The 25,079-nt window shown below is 37.9% G+C and overlaps 1 protein-coding gene and 1 long non-coding RNA gene across 2 annotated transcripts; one reads left to right on the forward strand and one right to left on the reverse strand.

Moving 5' to 3' along the window:
• Nucleotides 1-3,856: 3,856 nt before the first annotated feature.
• On the forward strand, nt 3,857-5,213 carry LOC143304498 (uncharacterized). Its single transcript, XR_013061162.1, has 3 exons — nt 3,857-3,941; nt 4,044-4,265; nt 4,366-5,213. It is a non-coding gene; the product is annotated as an uncharacterized LOC143304498 (long non-coding RNA).
• Nucleotides 5,214-10,709: 5,496 nt separating this feature from the next.
• LOC143304491 (uncharacterized) lies at nt 10,710-15,485 on the reverse strand. The gene is made up of 2 exons (XM_076626972.1): nt 14,932-15,485; nt 10,710-11,221 (listed from the first exon to the last, which is right to left on the reverse strand). Exons 1-2 carry the CDS (start codon nt 15,452-15,454, stop codon nt 11,202-11,204), a joined length of 543 nt encoding a protein of 180 aa, XP_076483087.1. The 5' UTR covers nt 15,455-15,485; the 3' UTR covers nt 10,710-11,201.
• Between the last annotated feature and the right edge of the window lie 9,594 nt (nt 15,486-25,079).

Raw genomic sequence — 25,079 nt, forward strand, 5'->3', positions numbered from 1 at the left:
GCATGTAGCAAACGTTTCCATGGAGAACGATCAAGAAGAACCTGGAAATGATGACGACCACGCCGAGGTTATTGAAGCTAAGGCGTACAAAGGTATCGTGTCATGGCATGAGAGGTTAGGTCATATACATGGGGACGCGATGAGAAAGATCCCTGTGAGGAACGTGAAGGAGGGCTCTAGGATACATGAGGAACCATGCGGGGTCTGCGTGAAAGGGAAAATGACAAAAGTACCATTTCCGAAGACAGCCCACCACATGTGTCAACGTCCTTTAGAAATAGTTCACAGCGATATTAGTGGCAGAACGCAATGCAAGTCGCTGGGCGGAGGTAATTATTTCGTAACGTTCACAGATGATTTTTCTCGTTTCATGCACGTCAGAATCATCAGTAGGAAGAATGAAGTACTCAAGTGCTTCAAGGAGTACTAGGCGGAGGTGGAGGCTTTACACCAATCCAAGATAAGTGCCCTTCAAACAGATAACGGGGGTGAGTACACAGGAGAAAACTTCGAGAACTACCTGAAGGAGAAAGGCATCTTACACAGGAAAACTGTTCCTAGAAACCCTGAACAAAATGGGGTCTCCGAACGAGCGAACAGAACCCTGGTCGAGATGTCCAGATGTTTACTCATCCAATCTGAACTCCCTGACTATCTGTGGGGGGAGGCTGTGAACACGGCATGCCACATAAGAAACCTATGCCCATCCGCTGCCATCGGAGACAAGACCCCACTGGAATTATGGAAGGGTAAGGGATGTGACCTCCAAGGGGAGATAAACAGACTGAGAGTGTTTGGATGCAGAGTCTGGTATCTAAAGAGTCCAAGCGGAGGAAAATTCGAGAGCAGAGCGGATGAGGGGATATTTGTGGGATATGACAGACAGGTCAAAGGTTATAGAATTTACCTACCGAAGATCCAAAAGGTGATAATATCCTGTCATGTCAGGTTCGAGGAGAACACGTTTCCCTACAAGAGCGCTAAGGCGGAAACGAACCATATAAAGGATAAGTCCTCGGAATGGATATGGGATGTAGAAACCTTTGAACATAGGGGAGAAGCCGGTCAAACTGACGTCGAGACACAGAGTGACGGAGAAAACGACGAAGGGGAAACCGACTACTTTATGGACAGTTTAACGTGTGAGGACAATCCAGTGAATACTGTGAGTGTACCGTTTGTGCCGAGGAGGTCGGCAAGACTACACAAACCAAGAATATGTGATTGTTGTGCTCACACTGCGACTGTTTGTAAAGCTCAAAACGTGTGTGTACCTGTGAATGTGTATGAAGCCCTGAGGGGGCCAGACGCTCAAAAATGGACTGATGCAATAAGGAAGGAACTAGACAATCTAAAAAGTAAAGATGTGTGGGACATTGTGCAAAGACCCTTAAATAAAAACGTTATAGACTGTAAGTGGGTGCTTGTGATAAAGAGAGACCCTGATAGGTATAAGGCTAGGCTAGTAGCTCGGGGATTCTGGCAGAGGCCTGGAGTAGATTATTCAGAAACCTTTAGTCCAATAGTAAAAGGCAGAACTCTAAGAATTCTGCTTGCTCTATGTGCGGAAAATGAGTGGGTTTACGAGCACATCGATGTGGAATGTGCGTATCTCAACAGCCCTCTGGATGAGGATATATACATGGAGCAACCAGAACTCTTTAGAGTTCCAGGTAAAGACAGAACTAAATTTGTGTGTAAGCTCAAAAAGAGCCTGTATGGACTGAAGCAAGCTGGAAGAATGTGGTTTAGACACATCGATAGCATTTTAAGAGGTATGAGTCTGAACCCATGCGTGAGTGGTCCATGTGTGTATGTGGATGCGTCTAAAAAATTTATTGTAGCTGTGTATGTGGACGACATCCTTGTGTTTGGGACGAATGAGTGGATTGAGATATTCAAAACTAGGATTAAGGACAAATTAGATGTTAGAATGCTAGGTGTAGACACTCAATTTCTGTCCATCCACCTGAGTAAGCCAAACAGCACCACTGTAGTATTCGATCAATCTGTACAGATAGGTCAAATGCTGGATCTGTTTGACATTACTCGTGAGGTTGGGGTGGTGGGAGTGTCGACACCGCTAGCTAGAGAATGTGAGGCTGGTTTTGATATTGAACGTGATGAGCCTTTCGACAGTAAATTATATGAACAAGCTGTGGGGCACATAATGTATGTAGCTACTGTAAGTCGTCCTGATGTTGCGTGTGCAATAGGGAAACTAAGCCAAAGATGCGCGAATCCGACTGTATCCGATTGGAAAGCAGTGAAGCGGGTATTCAGATATTTACTAAAGACCAAAGACTTGAAGTTAGTATACCAAAGGACCGGGCAACCTCTGAAGGTGTTTTGCGGGTTGTACGGTAGACAGGAAATCCAAGAGCGGGTATGTGTTCATACTCGCTGGTGGTGCGATATCCTGGCTATCCAAAAAACAACCGATTATAGCTCAATCGACGTGCGAAGCGGAATTTGTGGCAATGCAGGAAGCAGCAAGGGAAACAGTGTGGATTTCTTTACTGTTAAAGGAATTGGGTCAACTGTCATATTGCCCTCGCCCCTGCAAGATATTCTGCGATAATATCGGAGCTATTTCATGGTCAAAGGACGAAATAGTTGCTGAGAGTTCTAAGCACGTCCAAGTGCGTTACTTTTACGTTAAGAACTGCGTATCGAGGGGGATACTAGATTATACTTATGTACCTAGTCCTGAGAATGTGGCTGACATTCTCACCAAAGGCCTAAATAGGATTAAGACTCAGCAATTTACCAAAGCTATGGGGCTTGTAGAAACTAGCGATCAAAGGGGAGTGTTGAGAAATGTTAAGTTGGTACGATCGCTGCTTACTTACAAGCTAAGTTGGTACGACTTCTAACGACGCTCTTTTGTCTTAGAAGTCGACCACGTTGTTCTATTGACTTGGAGATTCCTGTGTGGTAAGACGTGTTATAAGACTGAAATATATTGGAGAAAACGAATCTAAGTGAATCGTTATTTTATAAACCCAAAACCTTATTAAATAACAATCAAAGCCATGTGTCCTGGGTTTTGGTTATGGTGTATGCAAATTCGTCGGGCGGTAAGGTTGCCAAGCTTAAGGCGTTCTCTATTAGTTTCTTCTGTGTGGTGTATCTTTGCGTCAGTGTATCATGGTATAATGTTTTCATTTCTCGAGTTTATCAGAAATAGGAATAACCTTTTATAGAAAAAGAAAATTTTGTATTTATATATATTATATTTTTTTCTTTCCTTTTTTTTCTTCTTTTTTTTTCTTCTTCCCCTTTTTCTTTTTTTTTGTTTTTTTTTATTGTTAAAACCTTTGTTTTATTTTAGGTTTTACGTACTTGTTATCAGTGAAAATAAATATTATGAATACTACTTGGATTGGAATTATATACATATATGCGTACAAAATCCATTTCTACATGTTAGATATAATAATATGACAATACTACGTAGATTAATACATAATAAAATATCCTTTTACTCCGGTTATACTTATTACTAACTCTCAATTAATCTATCTTAATTATTTTCTAACCACTTTCTATATTTATCAGCTATTTTATTTCTTCTTGTTAATCTGCGAAATTCATGCATGTACACTTCCTTGTATGGTGATTGATTGTTCACGAGGTAAGTTGCACTTTCACTGTTTTCGTCATTCGTTGAACTAACACGTTTTACATTCAAACAGTAATTGGAACACTCGTAATAAACTTCTTTTCTTTTTCCAAGTTTCCGCTATCTGTGTCATTCGACAAACAGTGCCACGCCTCCACAGCACCGTTATAACATTTAGCGATGCTGCTCTTTGCATTAAGGCAATTGAAGTTAATTCGTTCGTTTATTTTCAGCTGGTACATGGTGTTCCGCAAGCAGGGAGCCATAACCTATTTTGCATGTAGACCTTCTTGTATGATGATTACTTGTTTACAAGGTAACTTTCACTTCCCCTCTTTTAATTATTTATTGAATCGACATGTTGTATATTCAAACAATAATTGGAGTACACATAATAATTTTCCCTTTTTCTTTTTAGGTTTTCGCTATCTGTATTGTTCGACGAACAGTGTTACACCTCCTTTTGATTTATCCATAATATAGTTATAACATTTAGTAACCTTGTATTTTGCACCGAGACAATTGAAACTAATTTATTCACTTATTTTAGGTAGCTGTCATACATTGTGTTCCACGAACAACGATCCATAACCTATACTTGCACGTACACTTTCTTGTATGTTGATCACTTGTTCACAAGGTAACTTTCACTTTCACTAGTTAATTGTTCATTGAGTTAACACGTTTTATATTTAAGCAATAATTGAAACACGTATAATAATTTTCCTTTTTCCTTTTAGGTGTTCGATATCTGTATTATTCGACGAACAGCACTATAACATATACTACCGCACTACGTTGCCCACTGAAATCGCTTTATTCATTGCTTATTTCGATTATGCGCTAGTTTTAACTTGTTTAAATGCACCGTTCGCCGAATCCCTTTTACTTCGATCTTGACGTTTTGGTTCTGCAAGATTTCTAGCACTTTGTATGGTCCAGTATATTGATCGGAGAATTTTCCTTTACTGGGTTCTTTTAGTAAATATATCGAATCTTCTATTTTGAAATCTTGGGGGTTGATTCGTCGGTCGTAATATTCTTTTGATCTTAGTTTGGATTTTATCAAATTTTCTCTTGCCATTCGTTGTACGGTGTTAATTTTATCGAACAGATCTTCGAGATATTCTGCGTAAGTTGGTTCCATGTTCTCTTCGATTATTACTTCACCAGTAGGTTCTCTGGCTAGATGTCCAAAAACTAATTCGTGCGGGGAGAATTTCGTTCCTTCGTGTACAGAGGTATTATAGGAAAACATAGCTAATTCTACCCATTCGTCCCAATTTTTGGAATTTTCAATGTATAATTTGAGATATTCTATCAGCACGTGGTGAGATCTTTCGATTGAACCGTTACTTTGTGGATGATATGCCGTCGTGGTATATTGTTTGATGCGGAATCTCTTTGCTACTTTCTTCATTAATGAGGATGTAAAGTTCGTTCCTTGATCAGTGAGAATAGCTCTCGGTGACCCGAAACGACAAATAAATCGCTTTACAAAAACGTCCGCTATCTCGGCTGAAGAGATTCCTCCTAGTGGAATCCCAATTGAGTATTTTGTTAATAAGTCTTGGATAGTTAATATATATTCGTTTCCCTTTTGGGTTTTTGGTAATGGACCTATAATATCCATACTAACCTTATCGAACGCTTTACCTGGTGTGTCTGTAAGTACCATTGGTTGCTTTGCTTTTATTCTTGTGAGTTTCTTCAATTGACATTCCTTACATGTTCTTACGTAATCTTGAATTTCCTTTTTCATATTTTCCCAATAGTAATGTTGTCGTATTCTTTGATAAGTTTTTGTTATTCCTTTGTGTCCTGCTACGCTTGATTCATGTTTTTCTCGTATTATGTTGTTCCGCGCTTCCACAGATGGGGTAATTACTTCCCCAGTGCAAATGGTGATGGTTAAGGTTTTTTCCATAAATATTTCCTTTAATTTTCTGATTGTATATCGCCAGGGTATTTCCTCCAAGTTTCCTTTGCTAATGCTGAACGAAGTTAACTGTTTTTCATTTACTGCGTCTAATAGAGATCTTAGCGAGTTTAATAAATTTTCTGGTGTTATTGGAATATTTCTATTTTCCTTTATCGGTAGGAATACAATGTATTTTCCATAATCGTAATTCAATCTTGCTTTTTCTAACATTAAATCTTCATAACGAGGTAATTTTACAGTTTCCTTCATTTCTAAGGCTCCTTTATCTATCGGATTGCCATGTATATCTATAAATACTACTTTATGGTCATTTACTCTCGCAATTGAGTCTCGGGTTTCTGAAATTCCTAGTTCCGCAATTATCGTAGGTCTCGTGTCCTTTTCTCGTTGTTGAATTAGTTCTGGAATTACAGTGGAGGTCTCTTTTTCGCTTGTTGTATCCGTGCCTTCTTTTTCTCGATTGGTTATTTCTCTATCTGTACTTACATCGATTTCTGCTAATGCTTGGTCTAAATATTTTATGGGGGTTTCTTCTATTGTAAAATGTTTTCGGGTAAAACCCTTTCCTTGATTTTTAGAATCACTGGATTGAGGCAAGACGTGTGGTTTAGCTTCGGATATGGGGGAGTCTTCGATTGACGTATCTATTTCGAATCTTTTTGAGACAGGATAGCGAATCGGTGAGACTTCCTCTCTCTTTCTGATTGGTAAACAAACTTCCGGAGGGTTCCTAGATAATGCGTCTGCGTTTGCGTTCGCCCTGCCTTCTTTGTATATAATATCAAATTCGAAGTCCGATAACTTTAATTTCCATTTCCAAATTCTTGAAGTAGGATCTTTGATAGAATGCATCCACACTAAAGGTTTATGATCGGTTACGATGGTAAACTTTCTTCCGTAAAGATACGGTCGGAAGTGCATTGCGCTGTAAACAATTGCCAGACACTCCTTTTCTATGGTAGAGTAGTTTTGTTCGGCGGGATTTAATAGCCTTGAGGCATACGCAATCGGCAAATCCTTTCCGATTGGCCCTTGACTCAGTAAACCGCTTATTGCATATCCTGATGCGTCTGTAGTAAGGTTAAAGGGTTTAGAAAAGTCTGGATATTGCAGGATGGGTTTCGTCACTAACGCTGTCTTTAAATTATTGAATGCGTTTTCTTGATTTTCTGTCCATTTAAAGGGAGTGTCTTTCTTTAATAGTTGTGTCAATGGTTTCGCGACCTTGGGGAAATCGGGGTATAAATCTTCTGTAATATCCTGCTAGTCCCAGAAATTGTTTGATATTTTTCGCCCTCTTTGGTCGTGGAAATTTTGATACGGCTTCGACTTTCTTTGGGTCGGGTTTCACGCCATCCTCACTAATTACATGTCCTAAATAATTCACCTCGTGTCGTAAAAATTCGCACTTATCAGGTTGTAATCGTAATTTAGCTTTCCTCAGTCTTTCCATTAATTTATTAAATTTAATTTCGTGTTCTTGGAGAGACGTGGAATAAATCACTATGTCATCCAGATAGACGAATAGTTCTATTCCTTGCAGACCAGATAATATTGAATTCATCAAACGTTGAAATGTTGCTGGGGCATCTTTTAATCCAAAGGGCATTCTTTTGAATTGAAAATGCCCGTATGGTGTCGAAAATGCAGTTTTCTGGGCATCTTCCTGTGACATACGGATCTGGTGAAAGCCCGATGCCAAGTCGAACGTGGAAAAATATTTTGCACTTCCTAATTGATCCAATATTTCTGTAATGTTGGGTAGTGGGAAGGCATCGCCAATCGTTTTATCGTTCAATTTTCTATAATCGATGACTAATCTCCAGCGCTTATTTCCTTGCGAATCGGTTATTTTGGGCACAATCCATAACGGGGAGTTATATGGAGATATTGATGGTTCCACTACGTCCGTATCTAGTGGCTCTTGGACCTGTCGATTTATTTCTTCTCGATGTATTGGCGGATATCGATACTGTTTAGTATTGATGGGTATATTGTCCGTCGTGATTATCCTATGTTCCAGAAGTTCGGTTGCTTCCAATCTATCTCCTGGAATATGAAACCTATCTTGATTATTACTAATCAACTTTTTAACATTTTCCTTTTCTTCTTCGCTCAAGTGTTTGAGTCGTAGTAACTCATTTATTTTATCGTGTCTACTTTCCTTCGATTTTAGAACTGTATTACACGCTGTCCTAGGAAGCGGGGAGGGATTTTCAAATTCCTTAATTACCATCGTTGGTGTTGTAAATTCTTAATCTCTTGAAGTAGTATTTATTACTCTTATGTAACCTTTTCCTTTATGATTCCTCACAACTGCATTACCAAAATAGATTCCCTTGTTCGGCTCGATTCTTGGAATAAATCCCTCTTTTATCTCTGGATTAGCGATATTAATCGAACACGTTATTGAACTTCGCTTCGGTATAATTATTTTTTCTTTAGTATCGAAGGGAATATAAATATTTCCCCACTTGATATGTTTTTCCTCATAATCTAAACGAGCTTTACAACCTGCAAAAAATTCGGATCCTAGGATTCCGTCTTGATCGATTAGCAATGAATCATCGACTACATGAAAAACAACCGGATGGCCCGCAACCTGTATTACCGTCTGCCCTAAGAAGACCAGGCTCGTTGCCGTAATTCCTCGCACTTCGATTGATTCCTTTTCGTCGATGATGGCTGAATCGAGTATAGCAGGTTTCTTGATAATGTTGATTTCCGATCCAGAGTCTAATAATAAACTCGTCTTAGTCTTTAGATCTGGGGAAACTATTCGTGCAGTTGGGGTCGTTGGGGAATCGTTAAATTTTATTGAAATAATTCGGAGAGGTCGCCTTCCGAATCTGAATTCAACTCCTGATGATTTTCCTTTGCCGGTTGCTTGTGCTTCACTCTTTCCCTTTTGTCTTGAGATTCTGGATTCTCTGTCTGTGACCTTGTTTGGTTGTGGGATGACTCCCCCACAGTATTTAGTGATTGTTCGTTCGATCTTATGGTCGGCATTGCGTTCGCTCTGTCTCTCGTTATGGGTGGTGGAGTCGATCTCGCGGGGGTGGCTGCCCTTGTTCTGTTTGTTGCCGTCGGCGCCGGTCGCCTGATTGCCGCCTGTACTCTTGGGCGATTCGGCGTATCGTTCCTTCGTGGCTCGCCCCATTCTCCCGAAGGACGTGTTTGGTTTCCCGATGGTCTCGAAGTATAGGGTACGATTAATCCGGCATCTACTCGGGCTTTAAATTTGTAACAGTCTTTCACTAAATGCCCGTGTTTTTTACAATAATTACACGTGATATTTTGTCTTGTAGTATTCGAAAAATTCTGCGATGGAGGTACCGATCTTCGATCTTGGCGGTTGTTTCTGATATTGTTGTTAGTGTTCGAAGGACGTGCGTTGTCGCGTCTGTAATAGTTCGAGGGTGTCGGTCGTTGGGGTTAGGTTGGGGTTACTAATTTATATCTATATTATTACTAATTTATATTTAAATTAAATAAAGAGAAAGATGAACTTGTTTAATTTAAATAGCTTATACATTTAGAGAATAATATTGAAAATATTAGGGAAATTTAAAAAATTTTTTAATATTAAAAAAAATATTTAAAAATATTAATATGTATGTCGGATTAGCACTGGGAGTAGGGTTGTGGGCGTCAAATGAATCTTCACGGGAATTAACCATTGGTACGGTACACGCAGGTGTAGTTTATTATAATAATAGATTTATTACAGTCTTGACAATTGATCACGACAATTGGCACTCGCGACACTAGTGACGATGGTCTCAGGCCCGACAACGAATCCGCGGCCAACGGGATCACAAAAGAACGTGTCGGAGATGAAAGGAAAACCGGAGCCTTCCCTTTGCAATTTTGCGAGAGTCTTCTGGTGCTTTAGCCTGGATTTTGTCATAGCTGTAATTAAGCAATTGTTGTCATTTGTAATTGTTCGATATATGTGATGGCGAGGGTGGGTTCGAGGTGGCAGCTGGTCGCCGAGCGTAGCCGCGGTCACGGGATAAACGTTTTGCCTGACGAAGGTGTGGATCGGTTGTATTGTTCTCCCTAGAAATCACATAGAATTGTACTTTGGAGATGTCGATAGAATGGGACACACGTTGTATTAGGAATCAGACTCCAGATAGAGGCTGCCTAGCAACGACGTTTGGATCTTTCTCGATGCTTCCAAAGAGTATACAACAAATTCTTGGCAGAGTCTGCCTAGCAGCGGCGATTGGAAGCTTCTCGATGCCTCCAGCGAGCATATAACGAACAAAATGCAGTGGTACAGCGAAAAAGATTTTCATCAGATATTCATTCGTGTGATCGCCTTGGAAAGTGATACATCGAGCAATTTACCGAGTGCCTCAGCAATCGTATTTTTTTTGTGTTTAAATTATTCTACGCATAGTATAGAGTTATCCCGTTGACCGTGGATTCGTTTGGAATCATTAGTTAAACTTATCATTTGTTAATCTTATCATTCATTAAACTCAATACTCATAATATTTTGTAAAATCTTGTATATTCGCGTAAATATAATCTCTGTTTCATAAAACGATGGCTAATTCAAACGAAGAATCGTTACACGCCTTAAATTCTAATGTTAACCCGACATATACATATATATATATATATATATATATATATATATATATAATATATAATATATATATATACATGTATATATATATATGTCGGGTTAACATTAGGATTTAAGGCGCGTAACGATTCTTCGTTTGAATTAGCCATTGTTTTACAAAACAGAGAGTATATTTACACGAATAAACAAGGTTTTACAAATATTATGAATAATGAATTTTTATAAATGATATGATTGATTAACAAATGATAAATTAAATTATTAATTAGATTAAAGAATAATAAGTTTTATCGAACAATAAAAGAAACGAATAATATACCTTACGATTTACTAATTTAACGAATAATGAAAATTAACGATTGATAAATTTACAAATATTGAATTTAATTTACGCTATAAACAATGATCCGGGGTTCAAACGAATCCACGGTCAACGGGAAAACTTTAAACAATTTTATAACACAAAAAAATACGTTTGCTGAATCACTCGGAAAAAAAATTACTCGATGTATCACTTCCCAAGGCGATCACACGAATCCTCTCTGCATAAAATCTTTTTCGTAATCCGACTGCATTTTGTTTGTTATATTCTCGCTGGAAACATCGAGAAGGTTCCAATCGTTGTTGCTAGGCAATATCTGTCAGAAGTTTGTTATATACTCCTTGGAAACATCGAGAAAGATCCAAACGCCGTTGCTAGGCAGTTTCTGTCTGGAGATTGATTCCTCATACAACGTGTGTCCCATTATATCGACATCTCTAAAGTACAATTCTATGCGATTTCTAGGGAGAACAATACAACCGATCCACACCTTCGTCAGGCAAAACGTTTATCCCGTGACCGTGGCTACGTTCAGCGACCAGTTGTCACCTCGAACCCACTTTCGCTTTTCACAAATGTCAAACAATTACAGATGACAATTACTTAATTACAGTTATGATAAGATCTGGGCTAAAGCATTAAAAGGCCTCCTCAAAATTGCATAGGGAAGGCTCCGGTTTTCATTTCATCTCCGACACGGCCATACTGACTATCACACGTCCTCGTGTGCAGCTAAAATACAGAGTTTTAACATTAGACTCGGTGTAACTGATATTATTTACCATTCGATTAGATGTTCCAAATAAGTCAAGGGTCCAATTCAGCAACAAGCTCTGTTAAAAAATTTGACAAGCAAGGAAATGAAAAAAGAACTCAAATTAGTGTTATAGTTTGTATTTAAAGTACCAGTTGCACTCCGTAAATCACCAGTCAGACCGCAATGACACGACAGATCATTTTCGACTCCACACAAAGATCTCAGTTTGTTGAATCACATAACCACGTTGGATGCATAACAAAAAGCACAAGACACCAGTGAGGATATTATAGAAAGCACAGGGCACCAGCGAGGATATTATAATAAGCGCAGGGCACCAGTGAGGATATTATAATAAGCGCAGGGCACCAGTGAGGATAATATAGAAAGCGCAGGGCACCAGTGAGGATATTATAAAAATACAAGCACTACACTGGGAGTATTATAAAAGGCGCATACACTACACTGGGAGAATTATAAAAGGCGCACACACTACACTGGGAGAATTATAAAAGGCGCATACACTACACTGGGAGTATTATAAAAGGGCGCATACACTACACTGGGTATATTACTATGACCACAATGCGGCGTTAATGATTCCCAGAGATCAATGTGCTCGCATCGTTATTATCACCGTCGCTGTCATCACCGCAGACATCCAACTCAGCAGGAATACAACCATCTGGCATCTTTCTCAACTTGTCGTGTCTATCCTTATATGACCGTTTGCCATCTAGAGTTTTTAAAATATATCTATCCCCCTCTAAAACTTCCGTTATCACGAATGGACCCTTGAATTTCGGATCTAGCTTTGTTTGGTTTCTCTCCTCGTTCTTACGTAACACAAAGTCACCGAGATTAAACCTAACTATCTTCGCTTTCGTTTTGTCAAACCAGTCTTTATCATAACTGGCGCAAGTCTCTATGTTCCGTATCGCTTGTTGCCTTACATTGAAGATGTCTACTTCCTTTTCCTCAATATTATCAGGCAACAATAAACCGTAGGGCCTAGCTGCCTTCCCAATTAATAATTCCAGAGGACTTGATTTGGTTACACGATTGGTAGTGCAATTCAAAGCCAGTTGTATTTCCCCAATCGCGTCTTGCCAAGATCGCCCGGTCGTTTCCACCGTCGTTAACATATTTTTCAGCGTACTCATAACACGCTCTACCTGTCCATTGGCCCTACTCGCACCAGTTGCTATTAAGTGAAGTCTAATATGTCTATTCTGGCAGAAATTTTGGAAATCTTTACCCGTAAAACACCTTCCTTGGTCTGCTATTACCCGGCAGGGATTGCCAAAGAAAAATATAGCGGACTTAAGTGCTATAATGGTATTAAAGGAATCTAATTTACGAGTATGATACAGGTATACAAATTTCGTGAAAGCATCAACTAAAACAATGATATACTCTTTCGAGTCACTCTTACCACTTAATTTACCCGTTATATCCATGTGTACCGTATGCCAGGGTATGCTGGTCTTAGGTATGGGATGTAGTTCAGCTTGTACTTTACCCGAACTAGCCTTCGAAACTCGACAAGCATGACAGTTCTCAACGAATTTGCGAACATATTTCGCCATTCCTTCAAACCAGTAATACTCGTATAGTTTCTCAAGCGTTTTATCCCAACCTAAGTGCATAATGGACTGATGCACATGATTAATGACGGACCACCTGAAACCCCTTGGGACAATGGGCAAGCAAAGAGTTCTACCTTTTCTCTGTATTTTCCGATGGAGTGTACCAGACCGTAATTCATACGTATTCGCAATATCTTCCGCGAGCTCTTCATTTTGCAACTTACGGACGATCTCAGAGATTTGTGGGTCGCGACGTTGTTCTGCTAACAACCAATCATCGGAGATTTCAGATAGATTGATTTCTTTCTCTACAATTTTGTTGATCGTACGGTGATCCAGATCTACGGGATTTCTCGAAAAGAAATCTACATGAGCCATTCGTTTGCCTTCCCGATACATAATGTCAAAGGTAAAAGTTTGCAGGTAAGCCCACCATCTGTAAACCCTGTCATTTAAATGTACCTTGTCACTGGATGCCTTCAGAGAATTACAATCAGTGACAACAAGAAATTCCCGACCGTGCAGATAGTGACGAAAATGCTTGATGGCGTTTACCACTGCCAGCGTTTCTAACTCATAAGAATGATATCTAGATTCCGCAGGGCTAGTCCGCTTGCTATAATACTCAACTACTCTATTTTTACCTTCGACCCTATGCATTAGGATAGCCCCAAATCCTTCGGAACTAGCATCCGTATGTAGTTCTATTGGATATTTGGGGTCAAAAATCATTAGCACCGGCTCATTGGTCAGAATAGAAATTACTTTTTGCCTAATTTTTTCATGTTTATCCGTCCAATTTATGTTCTTGCTACCGGAAGTGAGAGCATACAAAGATTTCATTACCTGTGAGAATTTAGGAACAAATTTTCGAAAGTAAGAAGCTAAACCAATAAATTGCCGGAGCTGTGTAACAGTCGTTGGTGCGGGCAAAGAGCTCAAGACTTGTACTTTACCTGGGTTTGGTCGGACTTCTCCGTTATGAATCACATAACCCAGATAAAGTACTGACGTCTTCAAGAAAGAACATTTAGAAAAGTTGAAAGAGAATCCGGCGTTTACGAGGGTATCTAGGACGGTGTTTAATCTTTCTAACGCCTGATCTATCGTATCGGCAATAATTAAAACATCATCCAAATAAACGACAACATATGAATAAGCAAGATCACCTAAGGCATTGAAAATGGCCCTCTGAAAAACAGACGGTGCATTCTTCAATCCAAACGGCATCGTCATGTATTCATATTGACCATCAGGAGTAACGAACGCGGTATATTCAGTCGAATTCGGGTGAATAGGAATTTGATGAAACCCGCTGGCCATATCCAGGCTTATAAAGTATTTCGCCCCTCTCAGTCTCGCGATCTGATCAGCTATGAGAGGAAGAGGGTACCGATCCGCGACGGTGTTTTTATTTAATGCTCGGTAATCTACACATAATCTATCTGAACCGTTCTTTTTTTTAACAAGTAATAAAAGGCTTGCGAATGGTGAATTACTCGGTCTTATGATTTTTGCTCGGATCAGTTCACCTATCCTCTCCCGAACTATTCCCCGCTCCTCCTCACTGAGTCTATAAGGACTTCGTTGCACGGTAACGTTGGGATCAATTAAACGAATTTCTAATTGACCCGTATTTACACGATTCCGCGGAAAACCCGTAATAAATGACTCTTTGTATTTCTCAAGAACAGAAATCAATCGATCTTTATCGTTACCAACTACATCAGTGTCGACCTCATTAATGTTGATCACATCTTCCGCGACTCTGCTACAAGCGTTAACTATTTTTGTCTTACAAATATCGACACTGTTCCGTGTAACATTCACGTCAAAACCTTGGCTCAAAATTTCACGACCAATCATGATATCGTATTTTAAGTAATTATCAGAAAGGGCATGAAAAGTTATCTCCAATGTAAAACCGTTAATACATACAGTGGATAAAATCTGAGATGTACTGTTGACACAAGTATTCCCTATGCCTCGCATTACTACTACATCAGTCGTTCGTTTGCCAGAAAATTTCGAAGCTACGGATTCTTTGATTAATGAGCATTCGGCTCCGGAATCGAAATAAAATGGGTACGACTCACCCAGATGACTTAATTTACCAGCTGGAGGCTCTACCACACAGGAGTCGACTCGACGTTCATTCTTGAAGCCGGATTTTCTGTTCTGCAGTTGTGGACAATCAGGTGCGATATGACCCTCCGCACGACACTTGAAGCAAACCACCTTGGACGATGAAGCTGGACGGTTTCTTTCCTGGTGTTGTGTATCCTTTGTATCCTTTGTATCCTTCCGCTGTTCACTACGCATCCTCTTGCGACACTCCGTTATTTTGTGTCCAAGAGTACCACAATAATGACACTTCACCCGGTAATGCGATAACTTGCGTCGTTTAACTTCAGGTTCCTCCGATGTATTTCCTAACAAAGTTGCCGGCAGATCGTTGTAAGGATAAGCTCTCATTTCTTCATAAAATTGTTCCTCCGTCTTGATATTATTTGCGAGCGTTAATCGATGAAAGCGTTGATCTTGTGAGTTTAGCATATAAAGAGTTAAGGCATTGAGTACTTCGGGCATCGTTAGATCTTGCATCTTGATCTGCAACATGGAACGGAGGCGACTACCGTAAGCTCCTAGAGTTTCGGTCTCCGTCGGTCGTTCTCTGGACATCCTTATTAATGCCGTGGCGGCTGTCTCTCTGCCACCGAAACGCGAAAGGAGTTGTTCCTTAAACGTTGGCCAGGAAAGTTTTCCACCGCGCACTATTTGTGAAAGCCAATGTGCAGCAGATCCCTTTAGGGCACGATTTAAAGCAGAAAGTAACACACTATCTTGCATCGGATAGTCTTTCAAAATCACATCTGTGTATGAGCACCACGCGAATGGATCAGCGCCCGTGCCTTCAGGATCAAAACGTGACAACGTTACATCCTTAGGTTCCATACTCGACTTTTGCTCCCTAGGCTGAGTCATCTGGTTCATGATTTTCATGAGTTGTTCAAAGTGACACTTGGGCTTGATCCCACTTCTGATGTCGGGTTAACATTAGGATTTAAGGCGCGTAACGATTCTTCGTTTGAATTAGCCATTGTTTTACAAAACAGAGAGTATATTTACACGAATAAACAAGGTTTTACAAATATTATGAATAATGAATTTTTATAAATGATATGATTGATTAACAAATGATAAATTAAATTATTAATTAGATTAAAGAATAATAAGTTTTATCGAACAATAAAAGAAACGAATAATATACCTTACGATTTACTAATTTAACGAATAATGAAAATTAACGATTGATAAATTTACAAATATTGAATTTAATTTACGCTATAAACAATGATCCGGGGTTCAAACGAATCCACGGTCAACGGGAAAACTTTAAACAATTTTATAACACAAAAAAGTACGTTTGCTGAATCACTCGGAAAAAAAATTACTCGATGTATCACTTCCCAAGGCGATCACACGAATCCTCTCTGCATAAAATCTTTTTCGTAATCCGACTGCATTTTGTTTGTTATATTCTCGCTGGAAACATCGAGAAGGTTCCAATCGTTGTTGCTAGGCAATATCTGTCAGAAGTTTGTTATATACTCCTTGGAAACATCGAGAAAGATCCAAACGCCGTTGCTAGGCAGTTTCTGTCTGGAGATTGATTCCTCATACAACGTGTGTCCCATTATATCGACATCTCTAAAGTACAATTCTATGCGATTTCTAGGGAGAACAATACAACCGATCCACACCTTCGTCAGGCAAAACGTTTATCCCGTGACCGTGGCTACGTTCAGCGACCAGTTGTCACCTCGAACCCACTTTCGCTTTTCACAAATGTCAAACAATTACAGATGACAATTACTTAATTACAGTTATGATAAGATCTGGGCTAAAGCATTAAAAGGCCTCCTCAAAATTGCATAGGGAAGGCTCCGGTTTTCATTTCATCTCCGACATATATATACATATATACATATATACATATATATATGTATATATATATATATAAATAATATAATAATAAATCAAACTTGCTCGAGCCTGCTTGAATCTCTGTATCATTGTATCATAATGTGAGAACTTTCACAAGCCTAAATCTTGGCAGTCTGACGATCGAGGATATTGCTATCGGAAGAATCGCTCTCATCCGTAAACAAGATATTTCCAAGGATTGCGTTATAATTTTCTTTGCGGCTAACCATCGAATATTCGTCAAACGACATAATTTCGCACACGGCGAACCTTATAACGTACACCTTTTTGGCGTATCATTTTTCCCACTTTTTTTTTTTATTAACGTGGAGGAAATCCGCACGGACACCAGGTCGCTTCTGGGAAAAAGCGGCGTGGTAGTGGCAGACGCCAACGGACTAAAACCTCCACGATGACCGTCCCGGCAGCGATCTAGAGGGGCCCGGGAACTGGTGTGAGGGATACACCCCCTCCGCGCTCAATACACCCCCTCCGCGCTCAATACACCCCCTCCGCGCTCAATACACCCCCTCCGCGCTCCATACACCCCCTAATGGAGCGATATGCAGCCACGTCACACCGCGCCTCGTCGCCGGAGCCGCCGTGCCAAACAATCCGGTTCCCCTGCCGGGCAGATTTGCGACGGACCTAGCGCACCTCACCGAAGCGCTTCCATGGCCTCTGCCGCGCCCTCGCCGGTCAATTCTCTCAGGGTGAGAGTATTATTTTTCCCACTGCTGCGTGTGAAACCCCTATTGGACAAACTGTTCTTTGCAAAACATCGATGGATAAATACGCGCACAAACACGCAATACGTGCAATAAAATGCTCGAGGTCAATTTTGTGATCCTCTTTTTCAACAGATCTTCGCAAATCCGAAGGTGTAGAATTACCTCCCAAAGACATAAGATGACAACAAACACTTTCTTGACACACTGTATAACACTGAGGTATCCAGTTTTGCCACATACAATTTTGTCATTGTCACGTTTGACTTTGTTCATTGTAAAGTCAAATTTGCACACTCCATCTGTGAAATAGTACGAAGAAATCATAGTGACTTGTATTCCTTATGATATCATGATGCCACATAATATATAATACAATACAATAATTCGCGAACAGATCACTCGTTAATTGCTTTTAAAAGAATTACCACGGAAGCTTCCTAACACGCTACCCGGGGGCCAGGGATTTATTTCGTCGATAAGTTAGGTTATTAAACTTATGTTCTTTCATTGAAGACATCGATGGACGCTGTGTTCCAGAAATAGCCAATCACACTTGGCGAAGCATAATAGTAATTTACAATAACAAATACTTAAGAATGCCTAATTTTGTTAAACATAGGGTTCAATTTACAATTATGTAAATATTACTTCTTGAAAGTAACTTCTTAATCAATTTTAACAAATTTTGTAAAATCATGTAATAAATCTTTTTATTTATCGGAATAGTTAATACACAAATAAACACTGTACATATGTCGTGACAGAAATAAAGAGGGAATTCATATTTCTAGAACAGTCATATTTATGATAACATAAAAGCTACCATATATACAATAATATAATTTCGCATGCGAAAACATTTCTTTCGTTTCCATAAATCCCATGATATTCAATTTTTATCGTTGTAATCTGTGTTATTGTTTATACGTCTGTATTTATCTCTGAAAATTCTCGCTATTCAAATGAATATGAACAGAACGAAATGATGAAACCACATTGTAGCAATAACAATGCGATAGAATAACAGTTTTATATTGTGAATAGAAATAGTAACATGGTGCAAAAATGAGTAAATATACGAATTAAATTTGCTCTTAATCAACAAAACTAATTACTTATTCTAATGGTTGGCTTTGGCAAACTGATTCGACTAAGCAATTGATTACCTAATGAATCACAACAGCATAGAAATATTAGTTTGACGTCAGTAATTTCTGCACATGATTAATACATATTTGGTCAGACAAACATAACATGGCTGTGTGACTGCAAATGAAAGGTTCTATTATTTCTGTTCAATATCTCGCGTATTATATATTAGTATATAATTGTAATTACGTAGTAATACAAATGGGAATAAAATATTTGGAATTCTCCATCTTCGAAGAAAGATACCAAATTGGAAAATTGTATTTCTAATGATTTGTACCAATTTATATTTTTAACGAACGTATATACGTGTCAGTATCAATGGTATACTTTAATAACGTGTGACACGTAAGGGTAGAAGTTATTACATGTAAGAAATACAATGCGGACAAAATAACAGCTCACTTAACACTTCTGTTAATTTCTAAATACATAGGATTTTTCACCAGATATTAGCGCTTTTATTGGAACAAACAAATGAAAATGAACAATTCCGTGTAACATATTTCGGAGCCATATTGATCTGATATGTCAAACATATACATTGATATTTCGAAAATTAAAAATTATTTTCTAGAGTTGACATGTTGTTTTTCAGGTAAGTAAAGTGTTTTTTAATGTATACTATATCTAATTTATTAAGTGTAATTACTAGTTATTTGCCCCACTTTTATAATTTCCTTTGTATATTATATACATTATAATCTAAAACGTATTTGTTCAACGTATTTGTCGTCCAATACCGATGATTTAGTCATAGACCGAATTTCTTTTACCTGTAAGTTCAATATTTTGGCAACTGAGACTAAATTAGAAGGTGTCCGTTTAATTTTTCTTCTACCTTTTCCCATAGAAAAATGTTTGAAAGTCCAAAACAGAAAAGAGAGAAATGGTCAGAGGAGAACATGAATGGGGCTTCGAAGCTACTCTTCAAAAATAAAATGGCCCAAAGACAGGTCACTGAAGCTTTCAATGTTTCAAAAACGACGAATGTGAAGTCTGGGCACACGTCGAATGCGCAGATCAAGAAAATATTAAGTATTTTCCATACGATATACATAATAATCAAATTTGAATAAGAATATGTATACTGACATCTAGAGGACTTTTTAAAACATTATTAACCATTTAGAGCAAAAGATCAAATAATTAAATAATTGATCGGTACTGGACGACAATTTTTCGTTTCCTACAAATTCCGACATTACTATTCTTGCACATTGTTAATTCGTCAATTCGTATTATTGAATTTCATAAAATTAATTTTCCTACTTTTATCAAGTTCCACTTGTGCTATAAAGTCACTTTGTAAATTTTCACTTTTATCAACTCTAGCACAAGGTACCGTGCGACTCTCCCCTGCATCTTAATTTGTATGTGATTCGAAATCCAAATTATTCGATATTTTTCATACCAAACTACGATAAAGATTCTTAACAACTTCTGCAAGATTACCTATACTAGCATTTATGACGTTCCTGTCTCACAAGATCAATAACCAAGCCTTTTCCTCGATTCTTTTTCTCTGATGAAACGTTAAATAGTTTTCTTCCTTCTTTCTGTCCGGATGAATTTTATCTTTTTCGTAGGTCATTGATATTTGGTCGCTTTTTTAAATTACTTTTTCCGTAGTTTTCATGTCACAATAAAGAGATTAAAAAATGCTGGATCAAAATTCTTAATGCTTTTCTCACCCACGCCGTACTGTTATCTTTCTGTTCATGTTCAAAATAGCGAATAGAGGTACATATAGAGGCGAATACTTCTGTGTTTAGTCTATTGACACCCCCTCCCTCTCGCCCCTTGATGAGGTTGACTCGTGTTAGATTACAATGTCAGTTTGCCTAACAATCAGAACTACATGGAATTTTGGGGATATACAGGCTGAGTCTTCAACAGCAAACCACCTGAATAATTCTTTCAATTTTTTGAGACGCAGGGAAATGTTTGAAACAAAAGTTGTTTGGTTTCGAGGAGGCTATTACGCGATGGAAAAAGTTTTTCTCAGATGGACGCGTTTACGAGTTTTAAAGAACACTTTAATAGGCTTCGTTTTTTCTTTTAAGTGTAGCCGTATAGTTTTGAATACCTATTTGTCCCATTGTTGCTCTTTTGAAGACGGATTTAAATATCGCGGTCATTTAAGGTCACTCAAGGTCATAAAACGTAGTAAAATAGTCCAATCGAACGTAATGTTTCAATATTCCGAAACAAAGGAAAATGGATTTACCATTTTCAAGATAAGCGGCCCGTTTATAAAACACCATTAAACTAGGAGACGCAATCAATTGGAGAAAAGATAAATTTTCTGTGACTACTTATCGTACTCGAATTCGACTCTACATCTTCGTTACTTTGTCGAAATTGCTATGTATAATAATTATTAATTATGAATAACGAAAGAAATCCTTAACCGAAAAATACTTCGTTATTCAGTATTCGTTGTTTAATATAATTATAAAACACCAATCAATAATAACACAGGTACTTCACAGTGAGATATTTGAATTATTCATCTAATATAAAGAATAAGAATTTTGGAACAAAAAATTAAACGGTTAGTACAAACATTCGATAATTGCACGAAGAAGTCCTCTACGTAGTTACACAGCCGTCGTGTCCACTTTGAGAAGGACAGATTTCCCTGAGGTATCGCGGAAATTTGGCGGTCCATTGCGATCGAGCAGTGTAACATGATCCAATATTATCAGTTATCGTTGAGACAATGTGTCCGAGTAATCATTCAAAACTGAAAATTGCCTTATTTTAGGCTTTTTAAAATTAAATTTCCACTAACGCATTTGTAGGATTTCCCCGACTAAAATAAGATCAAACATGATATAATATGAATAATATTTAATTATCAATTATTAAGTAAGCAAATATGTTCCAAATTTTATCGTGTTTGGTGTCATTTTAACCAGTAAAACGCGAGAAACATATTAGCAAAAATTTCATTGATCAAAAATCGCAAATAAGAATCTTTCAACTTATCGCCAGTCTTTAACGAGGCTCTCTTTCTCTTTCATTCGCGTTGTCAATTTTGAGGAATAGAGTCGTTCCTACGTCTCCATAATTGTAACGTTTCAGTCCCGATTTTTGTGCAATTATCGAATGTAGTTATTAAAATTGTATACACGACATATTACAAACATTGAATCGAATCTTCTTCTGCAAAACGTTATCGAACACGAAAAAACGAACACGAATAATCGAATCGAAAATTACTAAACGATCGGCTGTTGGATAAGTGTTTACTAAGAATCTGACTAAGTACACTCTCTTAAATGCAAATGACTCATTGAACTTTTTTGATATTAACTTTTTAATGAACGGCAATCCTCGAATAAAATCTTACTCAAACTGATAACATTAACAAAATATTTAAAAAATGTCAAAATCGGCGGTATCTCCTTTTTTTGTAAATATTTACCGGCTATTGAATCCATTGATTCTCGATCGCCTTATCTGTTTGCTTGTGTATATCTTTTATATATACATAGATGGATACACAAATAAGTTTCGTCTATGGCGAGATCAATTTAGCCACCTGAGTAACCAGCTATCTTTCGAATCAACAGATACAATACCGATACAATGATACGACATGCGATGTACATACTCGAAACGTTACAGATTGAATCAATGAATTAATGAATTAATGAAGAGTAACTGCTAATCATTGGTAGGATACACGCTTGTTAAAGATCGAAGATGTCCGTGAATTAATTAGCTTTGAAATTAAAAGGTTAGGTACGTGGGAGATTTTGCGTTTGAGGAAAATTATTCGAAGATAGCAATATGGTTGATGATACGGAAGTGTAGGGGTAATAGGGTGAATGCAACGAGCAATGTATAATAAACAATTGATAATTGGTAATAATGTATAAATAATTCGTAACGATTAAGAATAGAAGCAGATAGTAATATTTAATTAGAACCCATGTTTTTTGTTTCAACTTCCAATTTATGTTCCTTTGATAGCAAAAACTAAAATAGAATTGATTATAATAAATTTTGAATATAGGAGATTGAAAATTGAAATGGTTTATCAATTGGGCTGATTTCAAACTAATCTCGTAAAAAAGTTGTAAAGAGGAGAAATATAGCTTTAAGAAATACGCAATTAGTCGAGTGTTTACGGTACGTGCCAATAACAAGACAAGCTTTTGACTTTTGGAGAAGTCGACTGTAACAAAAATATATTATATTATATTATATTATATTATATTATATATTATATTATATATTATAGCTATAATTTTAGCAGATACTGTTTATCTATTTCGTTTTGCGTGTATTAACGTTCTCATGGTGTATCGTATAGTAATTAATGCATCAGATTATATACATATCGGTGTTTGTAGGTAACACGTTATACAGAGTGGAGAAGCAGCATCAAATTGTCACGATTGCAAAATAAAATGAGTGAACGGCTGGTGAACGAGCAAAATACTCGTACAATAACAAGTGAATGTAAAGGGAGCTCTAAATTCCAAGAAATTCCATTTTATCAGCCGAACAAAATGTATAATCTGATAACGTTTTGAGGATAGTAAGTTAGGTGTTTGTTCGACCAATCGCGGGGAGACGTAATCGCAAGGAGAGACGTCAACGGGGGTCGTAAATCCCCGTTACGATTATAACAATCGACACCACGAATTGATCGATCCCCTGATTTTCGTTGAGATAATAGGGGTGATTGAGGTTGTATAACCCTGTGATTCACAGAATTATAAATTATATGTTTCCAGCACTTAGATTACACTGACGTAGAGAAATAAGTAATTAACAACTTGTCGCACGAAGCTAAGATAGATATGTGCGTTAGAGCAGGGCTCTTATAATTAGATTTAGTGTATTAGTGGACGTAGCACTATGAGATATTCAGGAGAGGAAATGTATGCTCGACAATACCAAGACCGACTCTCGCGTTATGCTTAGACTGCCCCGCTGGGCATTAGCGTATACTTAGTAGTTGACTTTTCCAACGATGTAGAAGAAGTGAAGTTGAGTGACGATGCTGTGTCGGAGGAAAGCTAAGGATGGGTGTGTCTAGCGCACGGGACCATCGGATTTGTTGGTGCCGATGTTAGTTAAGAGAGTGAGGGAAACAGGTTTCGCTGTTAATTGGTTAACCGAAGGGTCTTAACCGCCCTCGAGAGAAAGTGGTTAGTGGGAGGAAAGTTGCAGCGCACGTGAGAAAACTAACTTTCCCTTGTCCCGCCGTGGTAGACAATAGTCTTTAGAAATGCTTCGGACACAGATGTTTGTTTGTTTTGAAGGACCTTAGCAGGCAAGTGACTCGGGTTTATGACGGGTGCTTAAGGATATTGAGGGTACGCCGTACGGAAAAGCGGACATCTGGTGTCCGTCTGGCCCGCGGTGTGTGACCTGGGCCAGGCAGAGAGGCCCGGCGTAACATTAGGCAGGCGAAAAAAATAGGTGTTAACGATCAAGTATAACAGATACAGTAGTAAATATTCAACAATTTTTCAACCGTAATGTATTTATACACAAATCTGCGTACTTTGTATCAAAGTTTCTGTTGAAAATGACAACGTGAGTTCGTGCTCGCCATCCATATGCAGATGCGTTAGTGATAAGAAATAGTAACTAGAGGATGATGCTAGTTACAATCGATAGATTTAATCGATAGGCTTAAGATGCTTTTTTGTTTTTATCCCTAGTTTTTGTAAGCGTGTGCAATAAAGGCTTTTTTTGGCTCAGAACGGTGTAATAGATTTATCCATTCAATAAAATAATAACTACTCTGATCTTACCTCTGAGTATAGAAATAACAACAGTTTCGATACATATATTTTTATGTACAGCATGTATAAAAAGTGTCAGGGCGTATAAGTGTCCACTAGCGTGATTTCGGAGGATCGGAGCCTCTGGATCGATTGATTCACGCAAAATTTTGTAAAAATTGACGTTTGCTGGCACCGTATGCTACTTAGCACGAGGATCAAATGGAACTTTACTGGGAAAGTATATTTGGATACCATGATGTGCAAGATATTATTCTTGTATATGTAGGATTTGTATACATTTTAATCAATTTACTTTTTTTAATCAATTTAATCCTCATTTTATCAATAAATCCAATTATTTTGCCATCTATCTCTATTACCGACTATCGAATTGTTCGTTGTTCCAAAAATGTGTTGCGCGCAATACTGGGCACTATTAAATAAATTTTCATTTAAATAATTGTTTAAATGTTAAAAGACAGAAATAAATTATTTGCAATTTCAACAAGTTTAGATATATTATTTAAAATAATGAGATTAATTGTTATTTACAAATTTTATTTTCTATTTATTCTAAAAGAAAGCTAATAAAATCAGAATCTTTGTTTGAAAGTCTTTTTT

This window comes from Bombus vancouverensis, unplaced genomic scaffold (assembly GCF_051014615.1).
Source record: "Bombus vancouverensis nearcticus unplaced genomic scaffold, iyBomVanc1_principal scaffold0037, whole genome shotgun sequence".
Taxonomy (NCBI): domain Eukaryota; kingdom Metazoa; phylum Arthropoda; class Insecta; order Hymenoptera; family Apidae; genus Bombus; species Bombus vancouverensis.

Coding starts and splice junctions, on each gene's coding strand:
- LOC143304491 (XM_076626972.1), bottom strand. CDS start 15,454: ATGTTGCAGATCAAGATGCAAGATCTAACGATGCCCGAAGTACTCAAT. Junction 11,222..14,931: donor TGGTAAATTAAGTCATCTGG/GTGAGTCGTACC, acceptor TCTGTATTTTAG/CTGCACACGAGGACGTGTGA.